This window comes from Engystomops pustulosus, chromosome 3 (assembly GCF_040894005.1).
Source record: "Engystomops pustulosus chromosome 3, aEngPut4.maternal, whole genome shotgun sequence".
Classification (NCBI taxonomy): domain Eukaryota; kingdom Metazoa; phylum Chordata; class Amphibia; order Anura; family Leptodactylidae; genus Engystomops; species Engystomops pustulosus.
In genome coordinates, this window is record NC_092413.1 from 28,161,287 (window position 1) to 28,187,551 (window position 26,265).

The 26,265-nt window shown below is 41.9% G+C and overlaps 1 protein-coding gene across 6 annotated transcripts in view; it reads left to right on the top strand.

Moving 5' to 3' along the window:
• The window catches only part of EHBP1 (EH domain binding protein 1), a 241,545-nt gene that overhangs the window by 111,230 nt on the left and 104,050 nt on the right, over window positions 1-26,265 (top strand). For all 6 annotated transcript variants that reach the window (XM_072140370.1, XM_072140374.1, XM_072140372.1 and 3 more), the window contains 4 exons: window positions 689-867; window positions 1,469-1,517; window positions 14,965-15,837; window positions 21,682-21,825. In XM_072140370.1, the coding sequence (XP_071996471.1) occupies window positions 689-867; window positions 1,469-1,517; window positions 14,965-15,837; window positions 21,682-21,825 (1,245 nt within the window). The remainder of the gene's footprint in view (window positions 1-688; window positions 868-1,468; window positions 1,518-14,964; window positions 15,838-21,681; window positions 21,826-26,265) is intronic.

Here is a 26,265-nt window from a genome sequence, read left to right on the forward strand (position 1 = left end):
GTGGATGATGGAGACGTGAATAATTAGAGAAAGTAGGAGCTTCATTTAGAGAGCCTGGAGTGCCATAAGCTAATTAGCATAATTAGAAAAATAAGTTTTCTCCAGAATAATAAAGTTAGGTTTCTAAAGAGAAGAAGATCCTACATGTGCATCACAACGTTGAGGTGTCCCTGACTTCGGCTCAAAACTACCAAAGGAAAGTGCAGGGGCCTAACTACTGCAGTAGCAGCTGCTATGGGGCCCGCAGTGTCGAGGGGCCTCGGGATCCGACCTGACATACCAAAGAATGGAGGATGTGCACCATTATATACATATTATTCTCCACATTGTACAGCATAATATGTATTTAAGAGTGCACATCCTCCACATTACACAGCATGAATCCGCTCAGATAAGAAATAACAAGGGAACGACAGGACTAGGGATCTCTCGTCTCTAATTCTTGCCGTGTACATCCCCCATTGTGGTCAACAGCTACTAGGACAGAACTGTGTGAGTATACAAGTATGTATATTTTTTGAGGGGATAGGGGGGCCCCATTTAGAAGCTGCTATGGGGCCCTGCCGCTCCTAGTTACACCTCTGGGCAAGTGGTTGATTTCCTTTAATTGGTGATCGATACATTTTGTTTTTTATATAATTTTTATCCATTATCTGAAACTTAATACAATCTTTTTCATCTCTTTCAGCCAAGTCCGTTACCGAGTCCGACTTTAGGTAGACAACCCAATGCCAGCCAGTCGTTGCTCGCATGGTGCAAAGAAGTCACAAAGTCCTACAGAGGAGTAAAAATAACCAACTTCACCACCTCGTGGAGGAATGGCTTGGCGTTCTGTGCAATATTAAACTACTTCAGACCGGACTTGATGTAAGTGGGGGAGACCTATAAAATCTTTCTTTAAGAAAAAATGGAAAATTCCAAGGTACATATGTTCTACTGAGGATCGTGGAATGTTGATTTGCAAGGGGTTAATATCATGTACCTTTTGACTATCAATGTTCTCCTTTCATTTTAAGCTTCCATCTCATTTATGATGTTTTTTTTTGCCTTAATCCTATAGAAACTACTGACCTCAAGATGCTATTAAAAATTTTGTTTCGTGTTGAAATGAGATGAGAGAAATAAGCCCGTAGCTCTTTGAACACTGACGACAAGGGATTACCACATGGCAAATTTGGCTGTCAAAGCTTGTCCCTGGTCCTTGCCTCCTATTTTAGACAAAAAGCTGTAGGCGCTGAAACCCGCCATATCCATATTATTTATTAATATATTTTTGTCCGTTTTAATTTTCCACACTATTAGTTTTGTTGATTGAATTGCTGAAAAATTACTCCTTGGCCTCCGATTTTATTCTGAGTTTTTTTTTCTTTTTAATATTTTTAGATGAAACTTGTTTTTTAAAAAAAAAAAATGTATTTTTTTTTATATCAAATTTTGTTTGTACCTACTTTGCCATTTTCTCCTTCAGTGACTACAAGTCCCTCAATCCTCAAGATATTAAAGAAAACAACAAAAAGGTAAGGATGGCGAGATGGAAACTTTGCTCAAATTCTGCTGATTTTCGTTCATTTAAAAACTCTGAATTAAATGCTTTCGGTCACGAGACCGAGCCAAAAAAAAAAAAGTCTTAAAGGGGATGTCCGTAAGTTTTTCAGAAAACAAGCCATCAATCCAAGTTTTTGAAGAACTCCTTCCTTGAAAATTATCTTGATTGCAAAATTTTCTGTTCTGCTCAGCTTCTGGAAGGGGGTTAGAAAGGTTCAGGTCTCAGATGTGGGGCCGGCATCAATCCTCTATGACGTATCCCGACTGCTGCGACCCCTGCTGATAACATTGAGAGAGCCCACAGAAATACGGAGAACAGACCTTCCCATTATCACTAATCGATTGAGCGGCAGTATGTATTGATGAGTACTGTACTGTATCTCTGGCACTCCCATTACTGTCTATGTGAGTGTGGAGATACCCGAGCGCTGTGCTTGGCATTTAACAACACTGCCATACTATTGAATGGAGCAGAGTTCAACATATCCTTCCATCCATTAGTGAGAACGGGAACCCCATTCTCTGGATTTCTGGTCTTCCATACTGGAGAAAGCAGTGACTTCTAGCAGTCAGACCCTCATTGAGCAGCTGGTTATTCTCTATCCTTTGGATAGGGGATAACCTGAAAAGTTGGTAAAACCTAAATTAACATCCTCTCTTGTGATATGCCAATTTTTGAGAGAAATACCAGTTTTCCACATGAAATAACAATTCAGGGGCATCTTTTGTCATAACTGTGTTTCTATGATCCTCTGTTATTCCTCTTGAATACTAATAAATGTAGCGACGTGTTGGCATTGCCAATGTTTCCTTTTTTGTTTTCGTCTCCTGGCACTGCGGATTGGTCAATTTTGGGATGTATAGGGACATACCCAATTGGCAAATTGGGCAAATTAGAGAATCCTTATATTATGGAGATTTACTGTGAAGCACACTTACCTACTGGTGTCTGCGCCCCATATCCACTCTTCTTTTAGCTTCTTATGGCGTTATTTTTCCAAAGAAAAAAAAAAAAAAAGGTTTTTAAAAAAATTATGCAGAAGGGCTGTGTGGGCTCTATTAACATCTGTGGAACCCGGAGCCCCTCAGGCTCATTTGCATAAAATTATAAAGGGACTAAAAGAAGAGCACATCCTGCCAGAGGAGGCGCACACCTGCATGTAAGTGTGTCCCAGGGCTACTGCACATGTGCAGAACTCCGACTTTGTGGACGAATGCCCTCAGCTCCTCGTAGCTGCGCGCTGAAGATATCTGGTATGAGGATCAACGCGGCTACTGGGATGTGGAGTAGCTGCGCGGTGTAGCCTCAGCTCTGGCTACTCCACGCTCCAGTAGCCTCTTTAGAAAATTTGCATATTACACTGATAAAAGATAGAGTGGAGTAAAGGGTTAGCCCTAAAAAGGGCCATCCTTACATACGATAGATGCACCTACCACCGGATCTACCTTAATAGGTAGATCTGTGGCGGTAGGTGTCCTATAATAGACATACAGTATAAAGATGTGTGCCGTTTTGCATTATTTATAAATAAATATAAGTTTTATAGTATCATATAAACCAATTTATATGTGTGTATATACTACATGTGTGTAGGGATCAGCCCTGCTCCTGATGTAGATCCGAATGTAGGAAGAGGTAAATGTAACGCACACTTCCAGTTGTTATTTTGGCAGACAATTTTAAATTGCTCCGGAAAAAATGAGAACTTTTTTGTGAGACTCCAATTATTATGATAATAGGAGGATGCAATGTTTATTCATTGAACTGGCAGCATGTGCCATGTATTGTTGCTGCGCCGGACGCTCTGTATGAAGAGTGCCTGACACCTGGCCGCACGCCTCCGCACTGGATATTATTTTGGAATATTTTCATGCGCCGCACTTTGGGCTAAATAAGCTAATACACACAAAAGTGCAAAGGTGTAGTCATTCATTCAGAAAATGACCAAGTGGTTTGTGTCTCCAGTGTCCAAGAAGAAGCAGAAAATGAGACAAAAGTGTTTTACCATTAATTTTTTTTACACCTTAAAATAGGCAATGGGTAGAGACCTCCTTCCCCCTGACTTGTCTGATCTTCAGAATTCTGGTTTCAAAAAGTTACAAATTAGATTTTTTTTTTCTTGACGTTTTGGACTCCAAAATTTGCTAGGTTTCACAAGTGTTTGGGAATATAAAAAAATATATATATTCAAATGAGCTGAGAAGAGTCACTTTTTGCCTGAGGCCTTCCATCAGTGGTTGAAGGGGAAGTCACTTTGTAGGCTTTATAGTACCTAGAACCATGATTCATCTTTCAATTCACTTCAGGCTGGTGGTTCTGTGAATTACAGAAACAACGATACAAGCAGTTGAATAAACAATTCCCACCTTTTTCTTTATCTGAAGCTCACATTCGCCTCTATGGCCCTGCCTGGCTGTATCTCCAGTCCCATGGCTCACAGAACCTGATGGGGTTTAAAAGATGAGGTTCTTATTTTTAATTTGATACCAGAATGGTTCTAGGTACTATAGAGCCAAAGAGATGGGCATCTGAAGTGATGTTCCCCCTTGAGCCTCCAAAAGTGACTCCTGTCAAGCAAAAGTGACACTTCTCAGCTTATTTGCATAAAACTATGGAGGTGATTTTATTTAATTTTTTTTTTTATTGGTAAACTGGTAGAACTTTACAAAAAAGAGGGAATTCTATAAATGACATTTCCTTAGAAGTTGTTCCAGTACAAACTGGTGGCCACTTCCCTTTGGATGGGAATCTAATAATAGAGGTTGATCTAAAGTAAAAATGTAATTTTTCTCCTCCGATCCAGTTGCTTCAGCAGAGACGTCACATGCCTAGGAGATAACTTATGATGACATAGTTGTCCTATGGTACATTAGTCAAGCCAGAAGGGGTCAGGCTTGTGTGTTCAACGTCCCCATGACTCTTTACCTCAGATAAATACAACATTTTTAGTGTAATGCTGAATGTTATGGAATATAGACTGACATCTTTGTGATCAGGTTGCTGTCCTCATTGCATGTACCCTTCAAGTCATCACAGTCTCCTGTAAAACCTATGATAATTTCTCTCTAATAAATCCCTATTTTTGATCTAGAACCAATTTGCAATCACACCGTATCTTATGATTACAGGAAATCTTCCATAAAAATCCATCATGACAAACCTGGGACACTTGCTCATAGATCCAGGCACCATGACTATGTTAATGATCTTATATTTGTTATCCATGGAATCCTTCCTTCTAAAATGAACTTATAAAACTATGCTAATGAGCCTAAAGAGCTCTTGGGGCTTCACAGGCTGTTACACTGTGCTGAAGCACTTCCTTCCTCCCTCTGTTTGAGGTTACAGCAGGACGGAGAAAGTGCAGACGGATTGGGGGAAGAATGAGACCTGCTACGGCAAAGTGTAACAACCTGTGAATCTACAAATCTATGAATCTACAAAGGGGCCACCCAGAACCCATCCGATTCATTAGCATAATTTTGATAGTTGATTTTAGGAGGAAGGAGGCCATGGATAACACATATATCATGGATAACAAATATAAGCAGATTACCACAGTCACGGTGCCTGGATCTATGAGTAAGTGTCCCTGGGTTATTGTGCTTGATTCTGATGGTAGATTTCCTTTTAAGCAGTATTTGTGAATGATCACAACTTCTCTCTTTTCCCTAAATTTAGGTAATAATAACAATGCCTGAAAACCTCCCTGAAGGTAGAAGTAGAAGTCAGCCACTTATTTCAATTTCACCCAAACTATAATTATAAATCGTCTTTGTTGCGTTGCCAAGTTGTCATTTTTTTTTTTTTTGTTCTGTCTTTTACTTGTTGCACAAAATTTCTGCATAAATAAAAGCAGTGAAAATAATTCATGCTCTCGCCTTATGTATTACGGCAAACAGGGCCCAAGGATGTGTCTGTATCAACCTTCCATCCTCTGGTTATCAAAGTTCAGGAATGAAATTAATCATAAGTACATGTATATAACTGCACAGAGTCTCCTAAATTAATTATTGCTAGGTGTTTTTTTTTTAGTTTCTTTGATCAGGATTTCACTGCTGATAAAGTGAACCTCTGGTGGGGGGGGTTAGTGCCACAAACAGTCACCAACCTGTTATCCGGGACAGGATCACACTGATGTATTTGGGGAAGAGAACGGAAAACCTTCTGTTCTTAGTTTTGGTTATGCTCTCCTACAAATGCACAATAGGCCGTGCATGCGTGTGATCTGAAGTCATGTGATCTGGGTAGAGGGCTATAATATGTCACCCAACATTTCTGGCGGAGGATTCTCCCGGAGGGAAAAGTGTCGGCCATATTGAAGTGCTCTCTTCTCTCTGCCCATATCTTTTTAATACGATTCTTTAAAGGGAACCTACCACCACGATTCTACCTATAAAGGTAGATCGGTTGGTAGGTGGATGTAAGGGACGTGAGGATGGCCCTTTTTAGAGCTAATCCTCACGCCCCCGCTAACTTTTGGGAAACTTTATTCCACTAATATGTAAATTCTGTTATGCTGCTACTGGGGTGTAGCCGGGCGGCTACTCCACGCCCCAGTAGCCACGTTACTCCTCCTACCCTCGTCTGACAAGCCGGAGTTCTGCGCATGGGCAGTAGCTCCGGCCTCGGATCTGTGGCTGCTCAGCAGCGAGCCTGCGTTCTGCGCATGTGCAGAACGCCAGCATGTCAGGCGAGGGCGCACAACTACTAGGAGCTGCGCGCCGCACACAACAGGGTAGGAGGAGTAACATGGCTACTGGGGCGTGGAGTAGCCGCGCTGTGTAGCCTCGTGCCCGGCTACTCCACGCCCCAGTAGCCGCATAACAGACTTTACATATTAGTGGAATAAAGTTTCCCAAAAGTTGGCTATCCTCGCGTCCCTTACATCCACCTACCTTTATAAGTAGAATCGTGGTGGTAGGTTCCCTTTAAGGGGAACCTGATTTGGGACACTGTGCCACCTGTCCGTAAGGATCTGTTGGTAGTTCAATGTGCCTTATCGCCTTTTGGTATTTTTAAGCTGTCCTATTTTTAAAATTAAAAAAAATGTTATACTCTACTCATCCCTTGGTGGCTGCGCGATGAAGCAAGTGGAGCCGGTGTAGTACACCCCAGCGTCACTATGCAAGCCCCATAAGTACAGCGCATGCGCAGTGAAGCGGAGGCATCATTCGCAAAGAGGAGGTGCTGGCGCGGGAACTTCTGATGCGAGTCTTATGTACCTCATCTTACTGACATCAAGGTGAGTATAAAAGTTTATTATTTTTATTTTACGGCACATTTCGACTTCAGAAAGGTTGATTTTTGACCCTAATGGGTCCGTAGTTGGTTTGGGGTCCCAAATCAACCTGACAGGTTGTCTTTAAAGTGGTTGTTCCAAGTTTAGAAGTTATCCCTTATCCATAGAATATCAGATAATTAGCTGATATATTAGGTTCCTACTGCTGGGACCCCCATTGATCATGAGAACAGGGATCCTGTTCTCAACAATGGGTCAAGTGGCTGGCCAAGCATGGACCCTGCTGTGCTGGAGATTGCCAAGGGCTATGCTTGTGATCTCCGTATGCTCATATAGTAAATGATTGTAGTGGCCGGGCGCATGCTCAACTCACTACTCATTCACCTCTCTGGATTGAGGGGTTCCTTGCAGTATAGGAATAGTAAAGTATAGTATAAAGGAACACTTTTAAACTTGAGATGACCCCTGTAAGGACCAGTGATGGTCTTGTTTTTTGGGGCCATAATTAAGATTCCAAGGTATATAGATTCTAGGGACTGGTCATTGCTTCTTTTTTACTCTTTACCCTGATGGAGAAGCGTCCAAACAGAATAATCTCCGGAAATACCGGCTGTTACAGGAATATTTTAGGACTTTATATCTTGAATCTAAAAGGAAGGTCTTAAGGTTTTTATCTCTGGAACGTCTCAGTAGACTCACAAATCTTGATTCAGACCACATTTTATGCACTCACAAGTAGAACTAGGATCTTTGTACCAATACAACATTGTTTCTGATGGGATTATAGTCTTGTGGCTATGTAGGAAGTCAGAGGACCACTGTGAAGTGCATTTGGGGTAAATCGAGAGGAAACACAATCTGGCCATTGCTGTCTTAGTTTACATCCTTTCACTAGTGGTATACCATTCCTGGAATCTAAAAAGTAATTAGCCTCTGTTATTGTGCAGTTGTAGGTCCTGTCATCACTCCGCAGAGCCGAGCATGACAGCAACATGGAGTATGCAACTTGCTTCCTGCAGATTTCTTTCCTCCGTTACATAGCTTTTCTCTGATAACCCTTGTGCCCTTGGTTCGTACTAATACACTGGGGACTATGCTATAGCAATTTGGGCAAAGAGTAGAATCTGACTGCCCCTAATTATGTTGTCATCTTTAGTGAAGGAAGCTCCACTTTAAGACTACACTTTTCACTAGTTCTTTGGGAACTGATAGCATAAAAAACTCCTTGGTATTCACATACATTTATGTATATTTTAATATAGTGAATATATTGGAGCTATTTACATTGTATATCGCATTACCAGAAGATCTTTTTGGCTTGAGGAAAAGGAGGCATCTTGCCTTGCATACCGGTGTTTGGGAAAAGCCGCTATTCTCTGCACATACCATGGTTTTAGAAATAAAAATCTGGACCTTTTGTTACTTGTTAGATAAAGTGGTCACTGGCTGATGTCAGTATACAGGATCTCACAGAATGCACTGGAATTATTGGGTAGAAGGGATCCACTTCTACTTCAGGGGCTTGTCCACTTTCAGCAATTAAGTACTATTGTTTGTATAATGAAAAGTTATACAATTTTCCAATATGCTTTCTGTATCAATTACTTGGTGTGTTCTAGATCTCTGCTTGTTGTCATGCTATAGGAAGCTTCATTGTTAACTTCCTGTGGATAAAATATGGTCCATGGTCATGTGATTTCTCACTGGTGCTCGGCTGGTTGTATCCCTGGACATGTGATGTCACACAGGTGCATGGCTCATTATATCCCTGGTCATGTGATGTCACACAGGTGCATGGCTCATTATATCCCTGGTCATGTGATGTCACACAGGTGCATGGCTCATTATATCCCTGGTCATGTGATGTCACACAGGTGCATGGCTCATTATATCCCTGGTCATGTGATGTCACACAGGTGCATGGCTCATTATATCCCTGGTCATGTGATGACACACTGGTGCACATCTCGTTATATCCCTGCTCATGTGATGACACACAGGTGCTCCGCTCGTAATATACCTGGTCATGTGATGTCACACTGGTGTTCGGCTCATAATATACCTGGTCATGTGATGACACACTGGTGCATGGCGCATTATATACCTGGTCATGTGATGACACACTGGTGCATGGCGCATTATATCCCTGGTCATGTAATGTCACACAGGTGCATGGCACGTTATATTCCTGGTCATGTGATGTCACACAGGTGCACGGCTCGTTATATCCCTGGTCATGTGATGTCACACAGTTGCATGGCGCATTCTATCCCTGGTCATGTGATGACACACTGGTGCATGGTGCATTATATCCCTGGTCATGTGATATCACACAGGTGCATGGCGCGTAATATTCCTGGTAATGTGATGTCACACAGGTACACGGCGCGTTATATCCCTGGTCATGTGATCTCACACTGGTGTATGGCGTGTTATATCCCTGATCATGTGATGTCACACAGGTGCTCGGCTCGTTATGTCCCTGGTCATGTGATGTCACACAGGTGCATGGCGTGTTATATCCCTGGTCATGTGATGACACACTGGTACACGGCGCGTTATATCCCTGGTCATGTGATGTCACACTGGTGCTCGGCTCGTTATGTCCCTGGTCATGTGATCTATTGAGGCGAATTCACGTGAACGTGAGGGGGACATATGTAGAGCCGCAGGCTTGCTTTAGATCAAACATGTCCTATCTTTCCCCGTGTGCACGGCCGTATGCTATGCCCCACCCCCCATCCACCCACCCCTGTCCTCTCCAGCGTGCCATACGTCTGCTATGGCCAGGAGGCGTTCGTGTAAATGCAGCCTTAGAATGGTTTAATAAGTCTGTTGTTATTAGTAAGATTTATCACTGTGGCTAATGCTGGATGATAAATCTGGTGCATCTATACAGTCTACCGGTAAACCACCTGTGGCACATTTTTGTCGTACAGTACCAAATCTTTTCTTGCTAAGCCACACCTTACTTTTTTATTAAGCCACAGCCCAGTTGGAGAGGCGCAAACAAAGTATGTAAAGTAGTCTACGAATGCGGAGCTTGGGGTTTGTACCATTTTGTTTTGGTGCATATTGTGCTACAATTCTGGTGCATTTTTAAGTAAAAAAAAAAAATATCTGCCCCAGCGTTTTTAAAAAAATTATACTGCCGTTTATGTGCTGGAAGAAGTATATACATATATAATACTTTTGGTCTATAATTATTACAAACTTTTTTCTAAAAGAAAAAAAATTCTATAGAGTAAAGAAAAAGTGGGATCAAGCCGCCATCATTACTACTTAAAAAAAAAAAAAAAACAACATGTACACAATTGAACTTTTTCCTTTAAAAAAAAAAATCACCCCGCCCCTTCCCCCCCCCCCTCAGTCCGAGCCCATTTATGTGTTTTGCTCCACATAGTTTTTGGATCCAAAACTTGCAGTGGATTATAAAGTAAGTAGGTGGGGCAGCAGGTTCCCTTTTTTAATTTTTTTTTTTTAATTTTTTTTTAATTTTTTTTTTTATCCAGTTTTTTATGTTGTTTAAAAGAAACAAAGTATGTTAACTTAACCCCATTAATGTCTGTTTATTTTGTTCCATAATTTTTTTTTTTTAATTTCATTTTTCTGATGACCTTTCCCATGTTTTATGAAACCGTACAGTTTCCTCCGCTCTATTGTGCTCAACAAGTTAGCTAAAGATTTGCTGTTATTTCCGCTCCCAAGTTGCATCAAACAAAGCTTTTCTTTCTTTGAATCCAGACGCAGCCAATTTAAAGGAAGCCATTTACCTGTGTCACCTGATCCCGTCCAATATGTCAGTGTGCCGTATAATTGGCTAATGTTTGGGAAACTGCCTGTGGTGCTTTTCTTGACAGTCGGCTATTGATGGGTGTCAATCAGACAATATACAAAGTAATATCCTGTTCGGAAAATTTTTTTATATATAACCCTCAATGTCGTAAATGTAGACCTGCGCCCCGTTTCCACTGCAGCTGGCTAGTCACGTAGACGGGCTTCGTTTTTTAGCTTATAAAGATTACTGTTGACTTTGGTTTAATAAGTAAAGAATTAGGGTGTGTGTATGTTGGATTTTTATTTCTTTTTTGTTGTGATTTTTTTAGTTACAATACTTTTTGCCAGAAGTTATGTTTTCGCTCCGTTTTCTTGAAAACTCAATTATCCTTCTGCCTTCATGGTCATGGATTACAAAAAGATGCAATTTTTACGTTTCGGGGGGGGGGGATAGTTCCTTAATAACCTTTTAATACTGTTGTTGGTATATTGTTATTAGCTAGACTTATGTAGTGGGTGGGATCTTAGTTGAGGAGCATTTCCCCACAGGCGATGCATGTACCGACAACGCTGGAGTAGAGCAGAACAATGTCCTAGACCGCTTTCACGTTGATTCAAAGAGGTCGATCTTCCTCAAGATGTTCTGTAGGGAAATGCTCAATTTCGGTTCAATGCTTCATTTGGAAGGCGCAATCCTTCATTTTATTTTTTGACATGTACATCCTCATGATATTTTCTGCATTTTCAGTATGAACCTTATTGTGCCGCACGTGGATTATTACTAGTGGTGTTTTTACATGTACTGTATGTAAAGAGACAGGTGGCCCAATTTATGAGAATTGGAAGATTTCTTCCTCCAAATGTGGAACCTGTAGCTCAATGCACAAAAACCATTAGACAATTTGTTACTCACTGGACAGGTGTACGGATCTGTCTGATGGATTTATTGTACTGTCTGATGACATTACTGACATAGTATTAAATTATCAATTATCAAGAGCCAATATTTATTCCCAGTGTTTATTAACTTTTTGTTGGGATGATCTGGTAAGGAAAATGTTTTAAATATCCTACATATACCGTCATATCCTGTCCCACTTACTCTCCCGTACACGCTCTCTCTCTCTCGCTTCATCCCTTCTTCTCTTTCCTTTCCAATATTCTGTCATCCACCCTCTCATTCTCCCCTCTTTTTCCCTTCCACTCTCTTTCACTCCCTTTCTTTACCCGCCCCTTCTATTTATACCCCTCCATTTTTCCAATTCTTGCTCTCTCTACCGGACTTCCCACCTCCCTCCCACCCATTGCTGTTCCCCATGCTTTCTGTCAGTATCTATATTTCTCCCTGCAGACAACAAGACAATATCACACTTTGTCGCATTCACCCTTTCGTCCCCCATTCTTCACCTTTCTTCCTTCCTTCCTTCATTCCTTCCTTCATCTTCTTATCTCTTTCTGCCCTTCCCTTTTTTTTTCCTTTGCTATTCTTCCTTACCACCTTACTCTCCACCCCTCACTTCAATGTTTCACTTTCTCTCTCTCTCTCTCTCTCTGCCCGTCTCTCCATTTATGCCCCTCCCTCTCTTTTCTCTCCACTTATCTCTTTGCCCCTCCCTCTTTCTCCCGACTGCTCTCTCTCTTGACCTCAGTAACTACTTCATTCCCACCCATTTATGTCTCCACCCCTCTCCCCTTTTTGGCTTTCTCTCTATATCCTTTTCTCTCTTCTTCCCTCCAGACAACAATGAAAATATAAATTGAATGCACTCTATATAGGCACAGGCCTATCTATACCTGATTGTATATATTTCATGTGGTGCGGCTGGAGATAACATTGAGCACTGCATCGTAGACATATACAGTATATCCATCGCTTCTCTCCCTCCTCTGACATGGAAGAAGTTTGTATCAGATAATTTTGGTTGTATGTGGGGTGGCTTGGTTATCTCGGGTGTTCTTCTTTAATAGAACAAATGACTGCAATTACACAGCGAGCGAGAGGGGAAGGCTGATCAACAATGATAAAGACAAAGACAGATTAGTCTTGTGTTGTCCTTATCTCAGTAAATCAGCATTCACTGCTGAAGTCCTTTTGGTTGGGGCTACAAAATGAAAACGGTGGCTACAAGGCAATATGAAGCGTGCAACGGCTGCCCCTCACATTTACATAAATGCATCCAATGGAAACCACAAGCGTGACCAGAAGGAGGCTATATATAGACAAATGTTCTAGTAGGTCATACTACAGGGAATACATGTCATGTCTGTTGAAGATAAAAAAGAGGTGGTAACCTCATACACCAGAATTCTAGCAAAGTAAAAAGGATAAAGTTATCACCCTTCATCAAAAGGAAATCTGCCATCAAAATCAAGCAAGATAAACCATGGACTGTGACTGTGGTAATCTATTCATATTTGTTATGTGTGGCCTCCTTCATTCTAAAACCAACTTTTAAAATTATGCTAATCAGCCAGAAATGCTTTGGGGAAGTTACCAGAGCCCTTCCTCAGCCTGATGTAACCTCATGGCAGCAGGAAGTTTCGGCACACGGTGGGAGAGGGATGTGCTCCTTCACAGTAACCCTCAACATGGAGAGGTTCTGTTATGGTAACTACCTCAGATAACTCTTAATTTTAAGGGTTGATTTTAGAAGGAGTCTTGGATAACAAGTATAAGAAAATTACTACAGTCACTGTTCCCGAATCTGAGTAAGGCTACATTCACACTAATGTATGCCCGCCCGGGTATACGTTTGCCGCAATGGAGAGGAGGAGTGACCCCCACCCCTCTTCATAGCGATCCATAGCACCGTAACACAGGGGAAAATAGATTTTGATGGTGGATTTCCTTCAAGAAATCTGTTGCCATTTTTAAATTGTTTAGCCTAATTTGGCACACTCCAACTTTCTGACAGTGTTGCTAGGTTTGCCCATACTCAATCAGCTGCCAACATTTGAAGATGTTGTGCTTTCAAAAAAAAACCTTATGCTTTGATTGCCCAAATATGAGACATCATTTTGCCATTTTGTGTGTTTATTTTCTATAAATTCTTGCCACCTGAGTCTAGTCTTTTGTGATGACTTTAAGAAATCAGCAGTTTCTTGGCCTATACTCTTATATGTATAGGTAGATTTAGACAGTCCTTTCAATCCTGTCCTTGAGAAACCCTGAACGTGCTGTGTCTTGAGAATTTCTCATGTAGAATTATTGATACTGAATACTTTCTGCACGATTAGGAAACATTAGTAAATTCTGCGTGCAGCACATTCAGCTATGTTTGCAGGAATATGCCGGCCTAGCAGTAAGCGCAAATGCCCATGATTGAGCTGGAGTGTGTATAGATGACCTTAGTAAGACATTAGCAGCTAGGATTTAATATACAATAATTTCATTTCATCAGTGAACACAAATGAGCAGATTCCCAGATGAGTAGAAATCTCCAGGAATTCCTACGGTTAATAAATTGAGTCCTCGGGAGTTGCAGATTGGAAGTGATAGCTGTACACCTCTGGAAAGCTTGTTTCCTGATCTCGGATGATAAACTCTGATCTGGCTCAGGTTGTCAATCACTCGAGGGAGGGACGTGGTGTGGAAAATATTAGACACCGATAACGGGTTCTGATGACAGTACTTGAGATTCTTTAAGGTTCTCTCAGGAGTAAAACCATGTGTAACAATGACACTGGATTAGGGGATTGGTCAGGTAAGCTAGAAACTGGGTTCATACATTATATTTTATAGCAAATTATCATTTTTTAAGCACGTTTTACAACGATAGTCTACATGTTAGCTGATGTGGATACATAAATTGTGTCAATTTAATGATTAAAAGAAAATCTACCATTAAAATCCAGCACGATAAACCAGGGACACTTACTCCTAGATCCATGTATCCATTAGATACATTATGGGGTCTCTATAATGGCAGCTTACATACAGCAGCTCTACTCTATGTATGATAGATACCCCCCGCCTCATTGTATTGTATGTATTGCAGTTGAATGGTTACATCCATTGACATCTTGTCTGAATGTGGTGAAAACGGAGTAAAAGAGAATGCTGTAACCCTTGCAGGTGCATATTTCTCTATAGCCTCACTTACTTGACTAAGGGGTCTGGTGGAGGGGGGGGCACATTTGGCAGCTTCATAAATCTTACTGTGCAGATAACAGTGGTTGACAGATTTACCATGCTGGAAGTCAAAAAGGAGATGTGTTGTACAGAGGCGCAACCAATGCAACCTCTATAGTTACGCCACTGATGAGCAACTACTGTACAGAAGTCCAAGGACATTTTGAGACTCTATTAATGACTACATACAATTCACAGTATTTATAACAAAAAAAAAAATTAAAATGTAAAAAATGTATAACAAAAACTTTTTTAATTCTCTTTCAGGCATACGATGGATTTGCCAGCATAGGAATTTCTCGATTATTGGAGCCGTCGGACATGGTTTTATTAGCAATCCCAGACAAGTTGACTGTCATGACCTATCTCTATCAAATCCGGGCACATTTTTGCGGACAAGAATTAAATGTGGTTCAGATTGAAGAGAACAGTAGTAAGAGCACATATAAGGTTGGCAATTATGAAACGGATACAAACAGCTCCATTGACCAGGAGAAATTCTACGCCGAACTTAGCGATCTGAATTGTGAACCCCCATCAGAGCGCCAGGAAGCAGGCGTCACCATGCCGGATGTGGTGTCTCAAAGTGACTCCTCTTTAGCTAGTGACAATACGATAAGGAACCAGGATGGCAAATCCCAAGACATAAGTCAACAAGTCAATAAAGAAAGTGACTTTCCTACACCTAGGACTAGAAGCCACCTACAAATCCAGGGCTCCAGTAGAACTTTTGAACCTGAGCAACCAAGGAGTGATGGCACATACACAAGTCACTCCCAGGCACCACCGATCGCTGCTAAAAGGAAGTTACTAAAACCAGACGTTACAGATCTTGGCGATTTGTCTTCTATTCCAGATACTTCTAAGGAAGTTACACCATCAGGAGAAGCTCATGTACATAGCTTACCAGAGCAAGTGAGACATAATCCTCCCTCCACAGTAGAATGTAAGGCTCTGGAAAATAACGCCCAAGTCAAAGTTACCAGTCTTTCATCTACTGGACTACTTGGAGACTCCTATGAAAAAGTTGTTGAGACTTCCCTTAAAATTCCATCTATTCCACAAACTGGGATCAGTGCCCTTCTGGATGCTGCCAAAACAGCATCCAATCATTCTGATCAAACTGGAAAAACACCTGAGGTAGGTTGCCCATGTGCATGTTCTGTGCCGCTTGTGTTTGTCCTGTAGGCATCCAGAGGCCTACACCTCGTTCCATTATGTCTGCTCCATTTTACTTCCCTTGTCATTAATGTAGAAGTGTGAAATGAGAAATGTTTTGATACGGTTACATAAAACCGGGTTAATTAAATTCACAAACTGCCCCACCTAATAAATCATAATGTGTCAGATCTGGTTTTTGGGAGTCTGTTTAGGTGGAGTCACAGTTGTTTGGAGCGCTGAATATTTTACTGATAGTTTATCCAAAAATCTATTAATATTTCCTTCCTGCCACTAGGACAGTGACCTCTGCAGAGCTTTATTTCAATTTACAAAAAGTAACAAAACAAAATGTTGTTTCTGTATTTTATAATGGAAATTACTTTTTGTAAGTTTTGTTTTTTAAATTCAATTGTCTTTTCATGATCCGAAGAATAATTTTCTTTATCTTCGTAACTTGTACTATAAACATTTCCGGCCACACATAGAGGTCAGAGGCTCATATGCCTCTGGGGAATAGAAGAAAATATACTGAAAATGCAGCCTGCATGCATATATACCCTAACTAGAGGGTGCCTACTGCTAACTAGAGGGTGCCTGCCGCTAACTAGAGGGTGCCTGCCGCTAACTAGAGGGTGCCTGCCGCTAACTAGAGGGTGCCTGCCGCTAACTAGAGGGTGCCTGCCGCTAACTAGAGGGTGCCTGCCGCTAACTAGAGGGTGCCTGCCGCTAACTAGAGGGTGCCTGCCGCTAACTAGAGGGTGCCTGCCGCTAACTAGAGGGTGCCTGCCGCTAACTAGAGGGTGCCTGCCGCTAACTAGAGGGTGCCTGCCGCTAACTAGAGGGTGCCTGCCGCTAACTAGAGGGTGCCTGCCGCTAACTAGAGGGTGCCTGCCGCTAACTAGAGGGGGCCTGCCGCTAACTAGAGGGGGCCTGCCGCTAACTAGAGGGGGCCTGCCGCTAACTAGAGGGGGCCTGCCGCTAACTAGAGGGGGCCTGCCGCTAACTAGAGGGGGCCTGCCGCTAACTAGAGGGGGCCTGCCGCTAACTAGAGGGGGCCTGCCGCTAACTAGAGGGGGCCTGCCGCTAACTAGAGGGGGCCTGCCGCTAACTAGAGGGGGCCTGCCGCTAACTAGAGGGGGCCTGCCGCTAACTAGAGGGGGCCTGCCGCTAACTAGAGGGGGCCTGCCGCTAACTAGAGGGGGCCTGCCGCTAACTAGAGGGGGCCTGCCGCTAACTAGAGGGTCACATTAGAATAGTAGTCCAGGAGGAAAAAAAAATTAAGCTCAGCCGTTCCTTGCATGCCAACTACTCTTCTCAAACACCAGAGTTGGATACCATACCAAAAGAAACTTGTAGGGGTTTTCTCACCAAACAAGTTAGACCCTACCCACAGAACTTGCTGATCGGTGGGGGATTCGGTGATGATACCCCCACAGATCACGCGAATGGGGGGGTCCGAGTTAACTAAATGTGCCCCATTGTTTTTACATATGAAATGTGTGGGAGTTACTGCATTTCCCACATCCGTCTTGTGGTAATGAACGCTGAATCCTGGTGGTCGGGTGCCTCAAAAGCTCATGCATGGACACCGCTGACAGGTGTGAGACTGGTCGTATCCAAGGACAATCATTTACTTTCTAAGGGACCCTATGACTACGTTTACGAGAAATTATCTTCAAATGGGTAGATTTTTTTTTAATAACATCTAATTATAGAAATATATATATTGCAGATGAATTAAATGTAAATGACCAGATAAGAATACACCTTAAAAAAAAGTAAAAAATGTCGTAATTTTTTTTCTGGTTCCCAACTACTCTTGATCCCCCATAAAAGAGCCTAGTCTTTACTTCCTTGTCCAATCTTAACCCATAGAAAATGCCCACCAGCTCATGTGGCTTACAGCTGCCACCCAGTAGTGGATTATAATATGGGCGGCATGGGTGGTTACCTGGTGCCCATCGCCACCCAAACCACCCACGAAATTTGATTCTAATAAGGACCTTCACCCATAAAATCCATAAATCCATTCCTGCTCTCATTGGACATGTCCTCCAAAGGTCTTGAAAGTGGGCATAAGGGGCGCATTCTCCATTCCCCAATAAGATGATTCTAGTACCATATGTAGGCAGTGGTTCTAGACTTCTAGGGGCCCTAATATTCATACAGCCCCGGGCCTATGGCAGTCTTAATCCACCCCTGCCACCACCAGTCATTGAATGGTAGGCCATGAAGAAATGACCAGAAGGATTATTATGGCCCTACCCAAAAAGAGGTTCTGCATCAGAAAAGGTTCATAATATGCAGTACTTAGTCAGATACCACCCAGTTGATGGCGGTGACATGTGGCCTGTATCCTCCGTGTGTAAGGTGAGTGCTGATCTGTTGTATATTGTTTTTGCGGTTGTAAAAGATTCCCCTGAGTACAGACAGCAAGGGAGGAACGTCTGCCACCCGGGAACCAACAAGTAGGAGCACTTCCTAAATTTCATCACGTAACCGCGCATTATGCACATTGACAAAGACACATTTTGTTTATACAGATGACAAATTAGAGGGCTGGGACGGTCTTTATGCGCTTTACTGCACGCGTGTCACTTTTAGTTCCTTTCAGGTTGTAAATCACTTCACATAGATGATTGGATTGTAAATCTCTGCGAGTCATTATGTCTAGTCGCAGATTAATGGCAGGCACAGTGGCAGGAGCATGACTGACTTATGGCACTCCAAACCTTTTTCTTCCAAATTACAAGTTAGTAATTAGCCCATTAACTTAATAATTTGCTGAACCCGTGAGCTCCAATTTACTTTTTATTGTTTTCGAGGCTTCGCGTTAGGACAAGGGACAGTGTTACAAGCTGCGCATACCGGCGAGGCAGCACGTGCAGCTGCAATGGGATCCACGAGAAGGGGGGAAGGCGCTGCTCATGCTCGCCGCTGGTCCTACTCTACATCCTAAAACAATTTCTCATTTTTTAAAAAAAAAGTTATTTAAGATTTAAGGAAATCTACCTTCAAAATTGAGCATGGATAAACCAGGGACACTTACTCATTGATCCAGGCACCGTGACTGTAGGAATCTTCTTATATTTGTTATCCATGGTCGCCTTCCTTCTAAAATTAACTTTTATAATTATGATAATGAGCTAGAAGGGCTACTGGGTGTGTTACCAGAGCCCCTCCGTGCTGCAGATTAACAGGCCGTTACTCTCTGCAGGAGCACTTTCCCCTTCTACTGATGTAATAATAATCTTTATATAGCGCCATCAAATTCTTTATAAATGCTGTAGTGAGATTACATCAGAGAGAGGAAGGGGGAAGAGCTGAGAAGGAGAAGAGGGGGGGGCAGTGTGACAGCCTGTGAATCTGCTCAAAAAATCTGTAGATGGTTTTGTCAATCCATAGGCTGGAATATTTTCCACTGCACGTAACCAAAGATGTTTTCAGCTATGAGAATTCATAAACTTGTTCATTCTGGATTTGTTTAAAATTCTTGTCTATTGTTTTTAATAAAACCGGTGCCAAACCTGTCTGCAGGTTGTACTGTTAAAATCATCAGCAGACGCTAAAAAGAGTGTTTAAAAAAAAAAAAAACTTCTGCTTTTTACCGTAAAGAAAAAATTTATAATCAAAGGGAAATCTTGAGTAGAGATGGGCCGAACTAAACTTTAGGTTCAGCAGCTCAGTCTAACCCGGACATGTTGCTTGATCGGCGGCAGATCAGCCAATCGGGCAGCTTTACGCCCCCAACAACTAGGCATGGCATGGACACACCTGGCCAATCACAGCCATGCCTAGTTCCTAGAGGTGTAAAGCTATCTGATTGGCTGCTTTGATGCCCAACAAGCAACATTTCCGGGCTGGGCAGAGCTGCTGAACAAAGGATGCCAAACCTAAATTTCGGGTCTACTCATCTCTAGTAATGAGTCCCACTGAATTACTCATTACAAGTAGGATTTTCTGATATTTTCTGATTTTAGAAGTCCCATAGAAATTAGTGGAGCACAGGACTCCAGATCGGCTTCCAATCGGCTTATAGACCGAACGAAACCCAAGAAGTCCTGCTTGTACGAAGCGGAGTCAAGGGTCTTACGTTTTCCAATTGTCGAACCAAATATTACGGCTAATATGTTAAGCCTGGAAAATCCCTTGAAGTTGCGGTTATGTCACAATCTTAGTCACTGAGGGACAACACTGTTGAAAGAGGATAACTCCTGCTTTACCATTCTTATATACAGCATAAAGGGAAGGGTATTCCTGCGCTGCAATTTTCCAAATATCTCATATCCCTGAAGGTCATTTTTTAGTTTTTTTTTTTTATAAATCTTTATTAAAATCTGACACCCCTGATGCTACTCTGTACATACTGAATCAAAGCGTGATTTGTCTGTATTCAGCATCTTCTGTCTGATGTATATGTAATTACACCCTATATGTACGTTGTTAGACCTATATATACATACATATATACACATTCACCTATAGATAAGATATATGTTATAAAGAGATACAATTAGTGATGGTGATATCTGAATCTATCTATCATTTGTTCTTATGGGATGGTCCATATGTTAGTATTCGTGCCTAGATCCTGTCCCTCCACGCGTCTTCATATGTAGAGATGTGAGAGAGGTCTTTATGGCTTCAATTATTGGCGATTTTGTGCTCCAAAAAGTTTATTTAATTTTACCCCCATTCCAATAATGTCCTTTCTAGAATGCCTTCTTTTATTTTCCTATTAAAAAAAAAATCTGTTCCAAAGTCATGTGAAAATGAGCAGAGAATAGTCATATTTCACCTGAGATGAGGCTGCAGGAGATGGGTCTCTTTTGAGGTCCCTATCTTTGGATCTATGGTATCTAGAAACATGGTGTCATGTAAAAGATCTGAAAATGTTCCAGATCACGTCAGACGTGTGTCTCTGTAATCTACAGAACTCTATATACAGACAGTTAAAAACAGGGATTGAAATGGGAGCTGCAGATAAACATGCAGTTGCCCTCATTTTAAGCTGCCTTTATCTCTGATGCTGTAGTTCAAGGGGACCAACCGCATGTGATCCTGAGATCATGAGATTTTTGCTTTTCGTGTGATATGGAACATAATTATCTAGGTACTTTAGATCTAAAAGGGCTAAAAGTGACTGATCTCACTTAAAATATGACTCTTTTCTGCTTGTTTTAACATAACATTGGAGTAGTATTTATAGGGTAACGGGTGAGATTTCACTTGAATTAAGACATTTCCTATTCTACCTGAGGGGGCTGCTAGTTTAATAGGGTAAAATTTGGTGAAAGTCTCTTTTAAAAAGCCCAAAAAGGGTGCCTACTAATTTTTATAACAAGATACAATATGTGACTACTACAGCTGAGCGGACCCGATAGTCCGGTTCGGCCCAGACACATTTCCGGATTTGCGGTCAAACAGCCAAATTGATGCCCCTGGCAACTAGCCATTGGTATAATTGGCCTCTGGGACATCCTAGCTAGGCGGCCAAACCTGACCATCTGGCAAATTGATGGCACTATCCACTAAGATCTGATTCACCAGGGGGGGGGGGGGGGGGTGTCAACATGCCGGATTGGGAAATTGTCTAAGTCAGACATCCGAACCCGATCATCAGGTCCGCTCTGCTCTAGTTGCACCCATTGACAGATGTGGAGTAGTCAAGTTTTTCTACTTAAAACAATAAATAAATTCCTACATATGTAGCATAACTTAATTGCAATAAGAACTTCAAAAGCAACAACATTAACTTTATTCATACTCTTCTACAGACATTTGTTCTTTTCTAATCTTCATGTTTCCTTTCGTGTTTTACAGCAGCGGATGTTATCCCGTCAAGAGGAGCTGAAGGAGCGCGCCCGGCTATTACTGGAGCAGGCCCGGAGGGACGCGGCACTGAAAGCGGGCAACAAGCAGAGGCAGAACAACGCAGCCACTACACGTGCCAAGCAACTCAGTGATGTAAGTCTTTCCACTAGCACTGACCAATCAGATTTGACAACGTTTACTACGCTTGTACAGATGCTGAAATGTAAGTGTGTCCTTGGAGACGATCGAACAATTATTTTTAAGGAAATCTACCATTCGCTTTCATGCATTATGAACCAAACATACCTTGAGAATGCTGTAGCGACACTGATGCAGAAACATATCTTGTTTAATCCCTGAACGGAGTGATTTTGTTGAAAAAACTATTATAAAATTATGATAATGAGGCTCTGTCGCTCCTGTGGCTGTCCCAGCACTTCTCCTCTCACCCTAATTATGCACTGCTCCAGCCTTGTCCTGTCGAGAATAAGCCGAAAATACGTAATCACAGTGTTGTCCCTGACAGGCAGAAGTAATCAATCTCTGCACTATCCCCCAGCTGCTATGTAAAGGTCATCCATCTCAGGTTGATTAGTCCTGTCTGGACAGTTCAGGCAGCTCCTGTGTATGTGGAAGTAATGTGTTTATGTATAGTAGCCAGCAGCACCCAGCTTTCCCAAGGTCCTGAATTTTATAAAAACAAATGGTAGATTTCCTTTAAGATGGTATTCACATTGCAGCCACCAATGCAGTTCCCAAATGTGCTAAATAATAACCTATGACTTTTACTAAGTTTTTTACAGCAAAGATAGCACTGCTGATGCATAACCGAACCACTGAAGTGTAGATAAATACTCTGCAGAGGATTTACAGTAGTGGCGAATTGCATGCTGCAATACAGTCATCATATAGATCTAGCACTTTGTAAAGAAAAAATATCTTCTTTAGTTCTCCGTCATGTTAAAACATTGCATAGCATGTCTGTAGTCCATATATAGCAGATAGGCTTCATATAGACTACAGATATGCTATCTGCTATATATGGACTACAGATATGCTATGCAGGGGCGTAACTACAGCGGTAGCAGCCATAGCGGCATGCAGCCATGGGGCCTGCAGTGTCAGGGGGCCCCGTCATCCGACTTGACAAAATAAAGAATGGAGGATGTGCACAATTATATTTATATTGTGATGCACATTGTCCAGCATAATATGTACATAACATATACTGTGATGTGTATATGGTGTCTGTATACACTGTATGTGAGTATGTTGCATATTGCACTGTATGTGTGTGTATATGCTGTGTGTGCACATGAGTGTATTTAAATGTGATTGTAACTGTGTGAGTATACTAATATGTATATTTTTTAAGTGGGAAGGGGGTCCCCATGCAGTAGCCTGCTAGGGGGCCCTGTCTCTCCTAGTTACGCCCCCTGATGCTATGTAATGTTTTAACATGATGGAGAACTAAAGAAGATTTTTTTTTTTTTTTTTTTTTACAAAGTGCTGAATTTTTAACAATTAAAGAGATTTCATAGCAGCACAGAAAAATATGAGAGAGGGTGCATGTTTCATGTTGACAGGCTGCTGTCCTCCCAATACACAATCCAGAAAAAAACACCACTCCAAAAAATCCAAGGTTGAAATAGGCTTTGCTAGAGCCGAAACGTCGCCCTGAATATGGATTGAAACCACTATTATTTTCTACCTTAGATTTTTTTGAAGTGCTGTTTTTTCTGGATTGTAGACAGACAGATAGATAGCCCTAGCTATTTTTATAAAGAGATAAATCGATATTATATAGAGGGATATTTATCAGAAGCGTCTGAGGTAAAACTGTTCTAGTTGCCCAAGGAAACCAATGAGAGCTCAGCTTTAATTTTATAAACAGCTGTTGGAAAATGAAAGGTGAGCTCTGATTGGTTACCATGAGCAACTAGAACACTTTTACCTCAGACACTTCTGGTAAAATCTTCATATATATATTAAATAGATATCTGATCGCTGGGTAGATATTTGATAAGTAGAAGGGTAGATATTAAATACAAATGTGATATGGCTAGGTAGTTACTTTATGATAGATGGATATTAGAAGGATAGACATTACATAGGTAGATAATTGTTTGATTGATAGACAAACACATTAGGGAGATTTACCGGACTGTATCATTATACCTGAGGTGAATGGGTGACAAATAACATAAATAATGAGGAACTAATGGGACTAATGGGGGAGATTTATCAGACATGTCTGAGAGCAGAACTGTTCTAGTTGCCCATGGAAACCAATAAGATCTCAACTTTTGCTTTATAAACTGATGTGGGAAAATGAAAGCTGAGCTCTGATTGGTTGCCATGTGCATCTAGTACAGTCTTGCTCTCAGACACTTCTGATAAATCTCCCGCATTAGTCTCATTAGCTCCCCATTATTTGTCACGAATTCACCTCACCTTGTTCTTAATGATAAAGGTAACTTTCCTGTCACTGCTATGACCAGGACAATCTTCTGGGTTGTGTTGAAGGAAATGTAACGTGACAGGCCAGGTGCGATCAGGTCTGCTTTGTTAGCTTTCTCTTGGTGCCCCATCGATAACCTCCCAGATGACCTTGTAAGATCATCATCCCCCAGGGAGTTCACGCTGATTTAGTTTTCATAATGGCATTTCCGAAGCTGAGAGACCTCTGTGGAGTCTCCTTGCTGTTTCCTTGGCCGTCCTGTAGGGTGTGAGCTGATGCTATATAACGGGGATGTGGTCACCAAACGTCGCGAGGCCTCCTTGTAGACCCTCTGGCAGGACCTATATTGCTCTTCAGTACGTCAACATGGATTCCTCTCTACTGATACAGCTGAATCCAGAATCACTTATGATTTCATTGATCGTATTTAATGAGCCAATCGGGAGAGGCCAGGTTAAAAACATACTTGCCAAAATCCGTGGTCTACTTCTTAAAGGGATTTGAATCATTGCCATAAACAAAGCTGAATAGATTTTCAGTGTAAACATTACTATTTATTTTCAAATTCTGGATGTTAAGTTTTCACTTTTCATTTTGCCAGGTCAATGCCCGCTTTTACAGTGTATATGAAAGTTTTTTTTTTAATTAAAAAAAGGGACCGAATAGTTTTAAAGGGGTTGTTTGAGGGTATGAAAAAAAAACTTGGGGGGCTGGGATGCGGCTGGTTAAAAAAAAACTCCTGGTGTCCAGTACTGCGATTTTTCCGGTCCGTGCCCCATGAAAACACAGGGGCACAGAAGCTGCGCTTGCGTTCATCTTCCGGCCAGTTGAGGTGGGGATGGAACACTGGTAATAGGGACGGTAGGCCATGGCCGGTGCCCGTTTGTTTACATCAGGGAACATACCGGAGACATCGCAGTTCTGGCCGTCGGTAGGGAGCGTGGAGGTAAGTACTTTTTTATTTTGTTTAACCCACCCAATCCCAGCAACCCAAGGGTTTTTTTATACCCTCGGACAACCCCTTTAAGGTATGAGTACTACATTTATATTGCCAGTCTCTGCTGCTCGTCCTCTGCTGCGCACATGCTGGCCCTAATGCAAATAATTGATTTTGTTTATGTAATGGAAAGTTGTACAATTTTCTAATATACTTTCTATATCAATTCTTGATTTTAAAGATCTTCCAGTCATTTAACAGAAAGCTTCATTGTTCACTTCCTGTGGATATAAACCAGTCCCTGGTCATGTGATGTCACACATGTGCACCACTCATTATATCACACAACTTGGATTACTCTCTGTGATATAACGAGCTGTGCACTTGTGTGATATCACAATACCAGGGATATAGCAATCCGGACACCTGTGTGGCATCACATGACCGGGGATATAACAAGCCGTGCACCTGTGTGACATCACATTACCAGGGATATAACGAGCCGTGCACCTGTGTGACATCACATGAGCAGGGATATAGCAAGCCATACACCTGTGTGACATCACATGACCGGGGATATAAAGAGCGGTGCACCTGTGTGACATCACATGAGCAGGGATATAACAAGCCGTACACCTGTGTGGCAACACATGACCAGGGATATAACGAGCCATGCACCTGTGTGACATCACATGACCAGGGACTGTTTATTGTCCACAGGAAGTAAGCAAAATTATATTCTATTAATTGACTTGTCCAAACATGGCCACCAATGCGCTGAACAGCAGCTCCCAACCTCATTTGGTGGCTGAGCAGCAACGCCCAACCTTGTCTACCGGTTGGCTAGACAGCAGCACCCAACCTCAAACACTGGCTGGCTGAGCAGCTGCACCCAACCTCAACCAGTAGTTGGCTGAGCAGCTGCACCCAACCTCAACTACTGATTGGCTGAGCAGCAGCACCAAACCTAATTTACTGGTTGGCTATTAGAAGCCATTTGCTATATGTTTATAAGAACTAGAGGCCAGTAGTAGCTTGGCGTATATTGGAAAGTAAGCGTCAATAATGTTTTGTATTTATTTTTTTAACCCATTATGACCCATTTTAGCACAGCAGAAACCCCCTCTAAATCCAGTAATTCAGAAGGTCCCCTAATCCTGTCTCTTTGATGTCAGATTAAAGTCATTTTACTGCA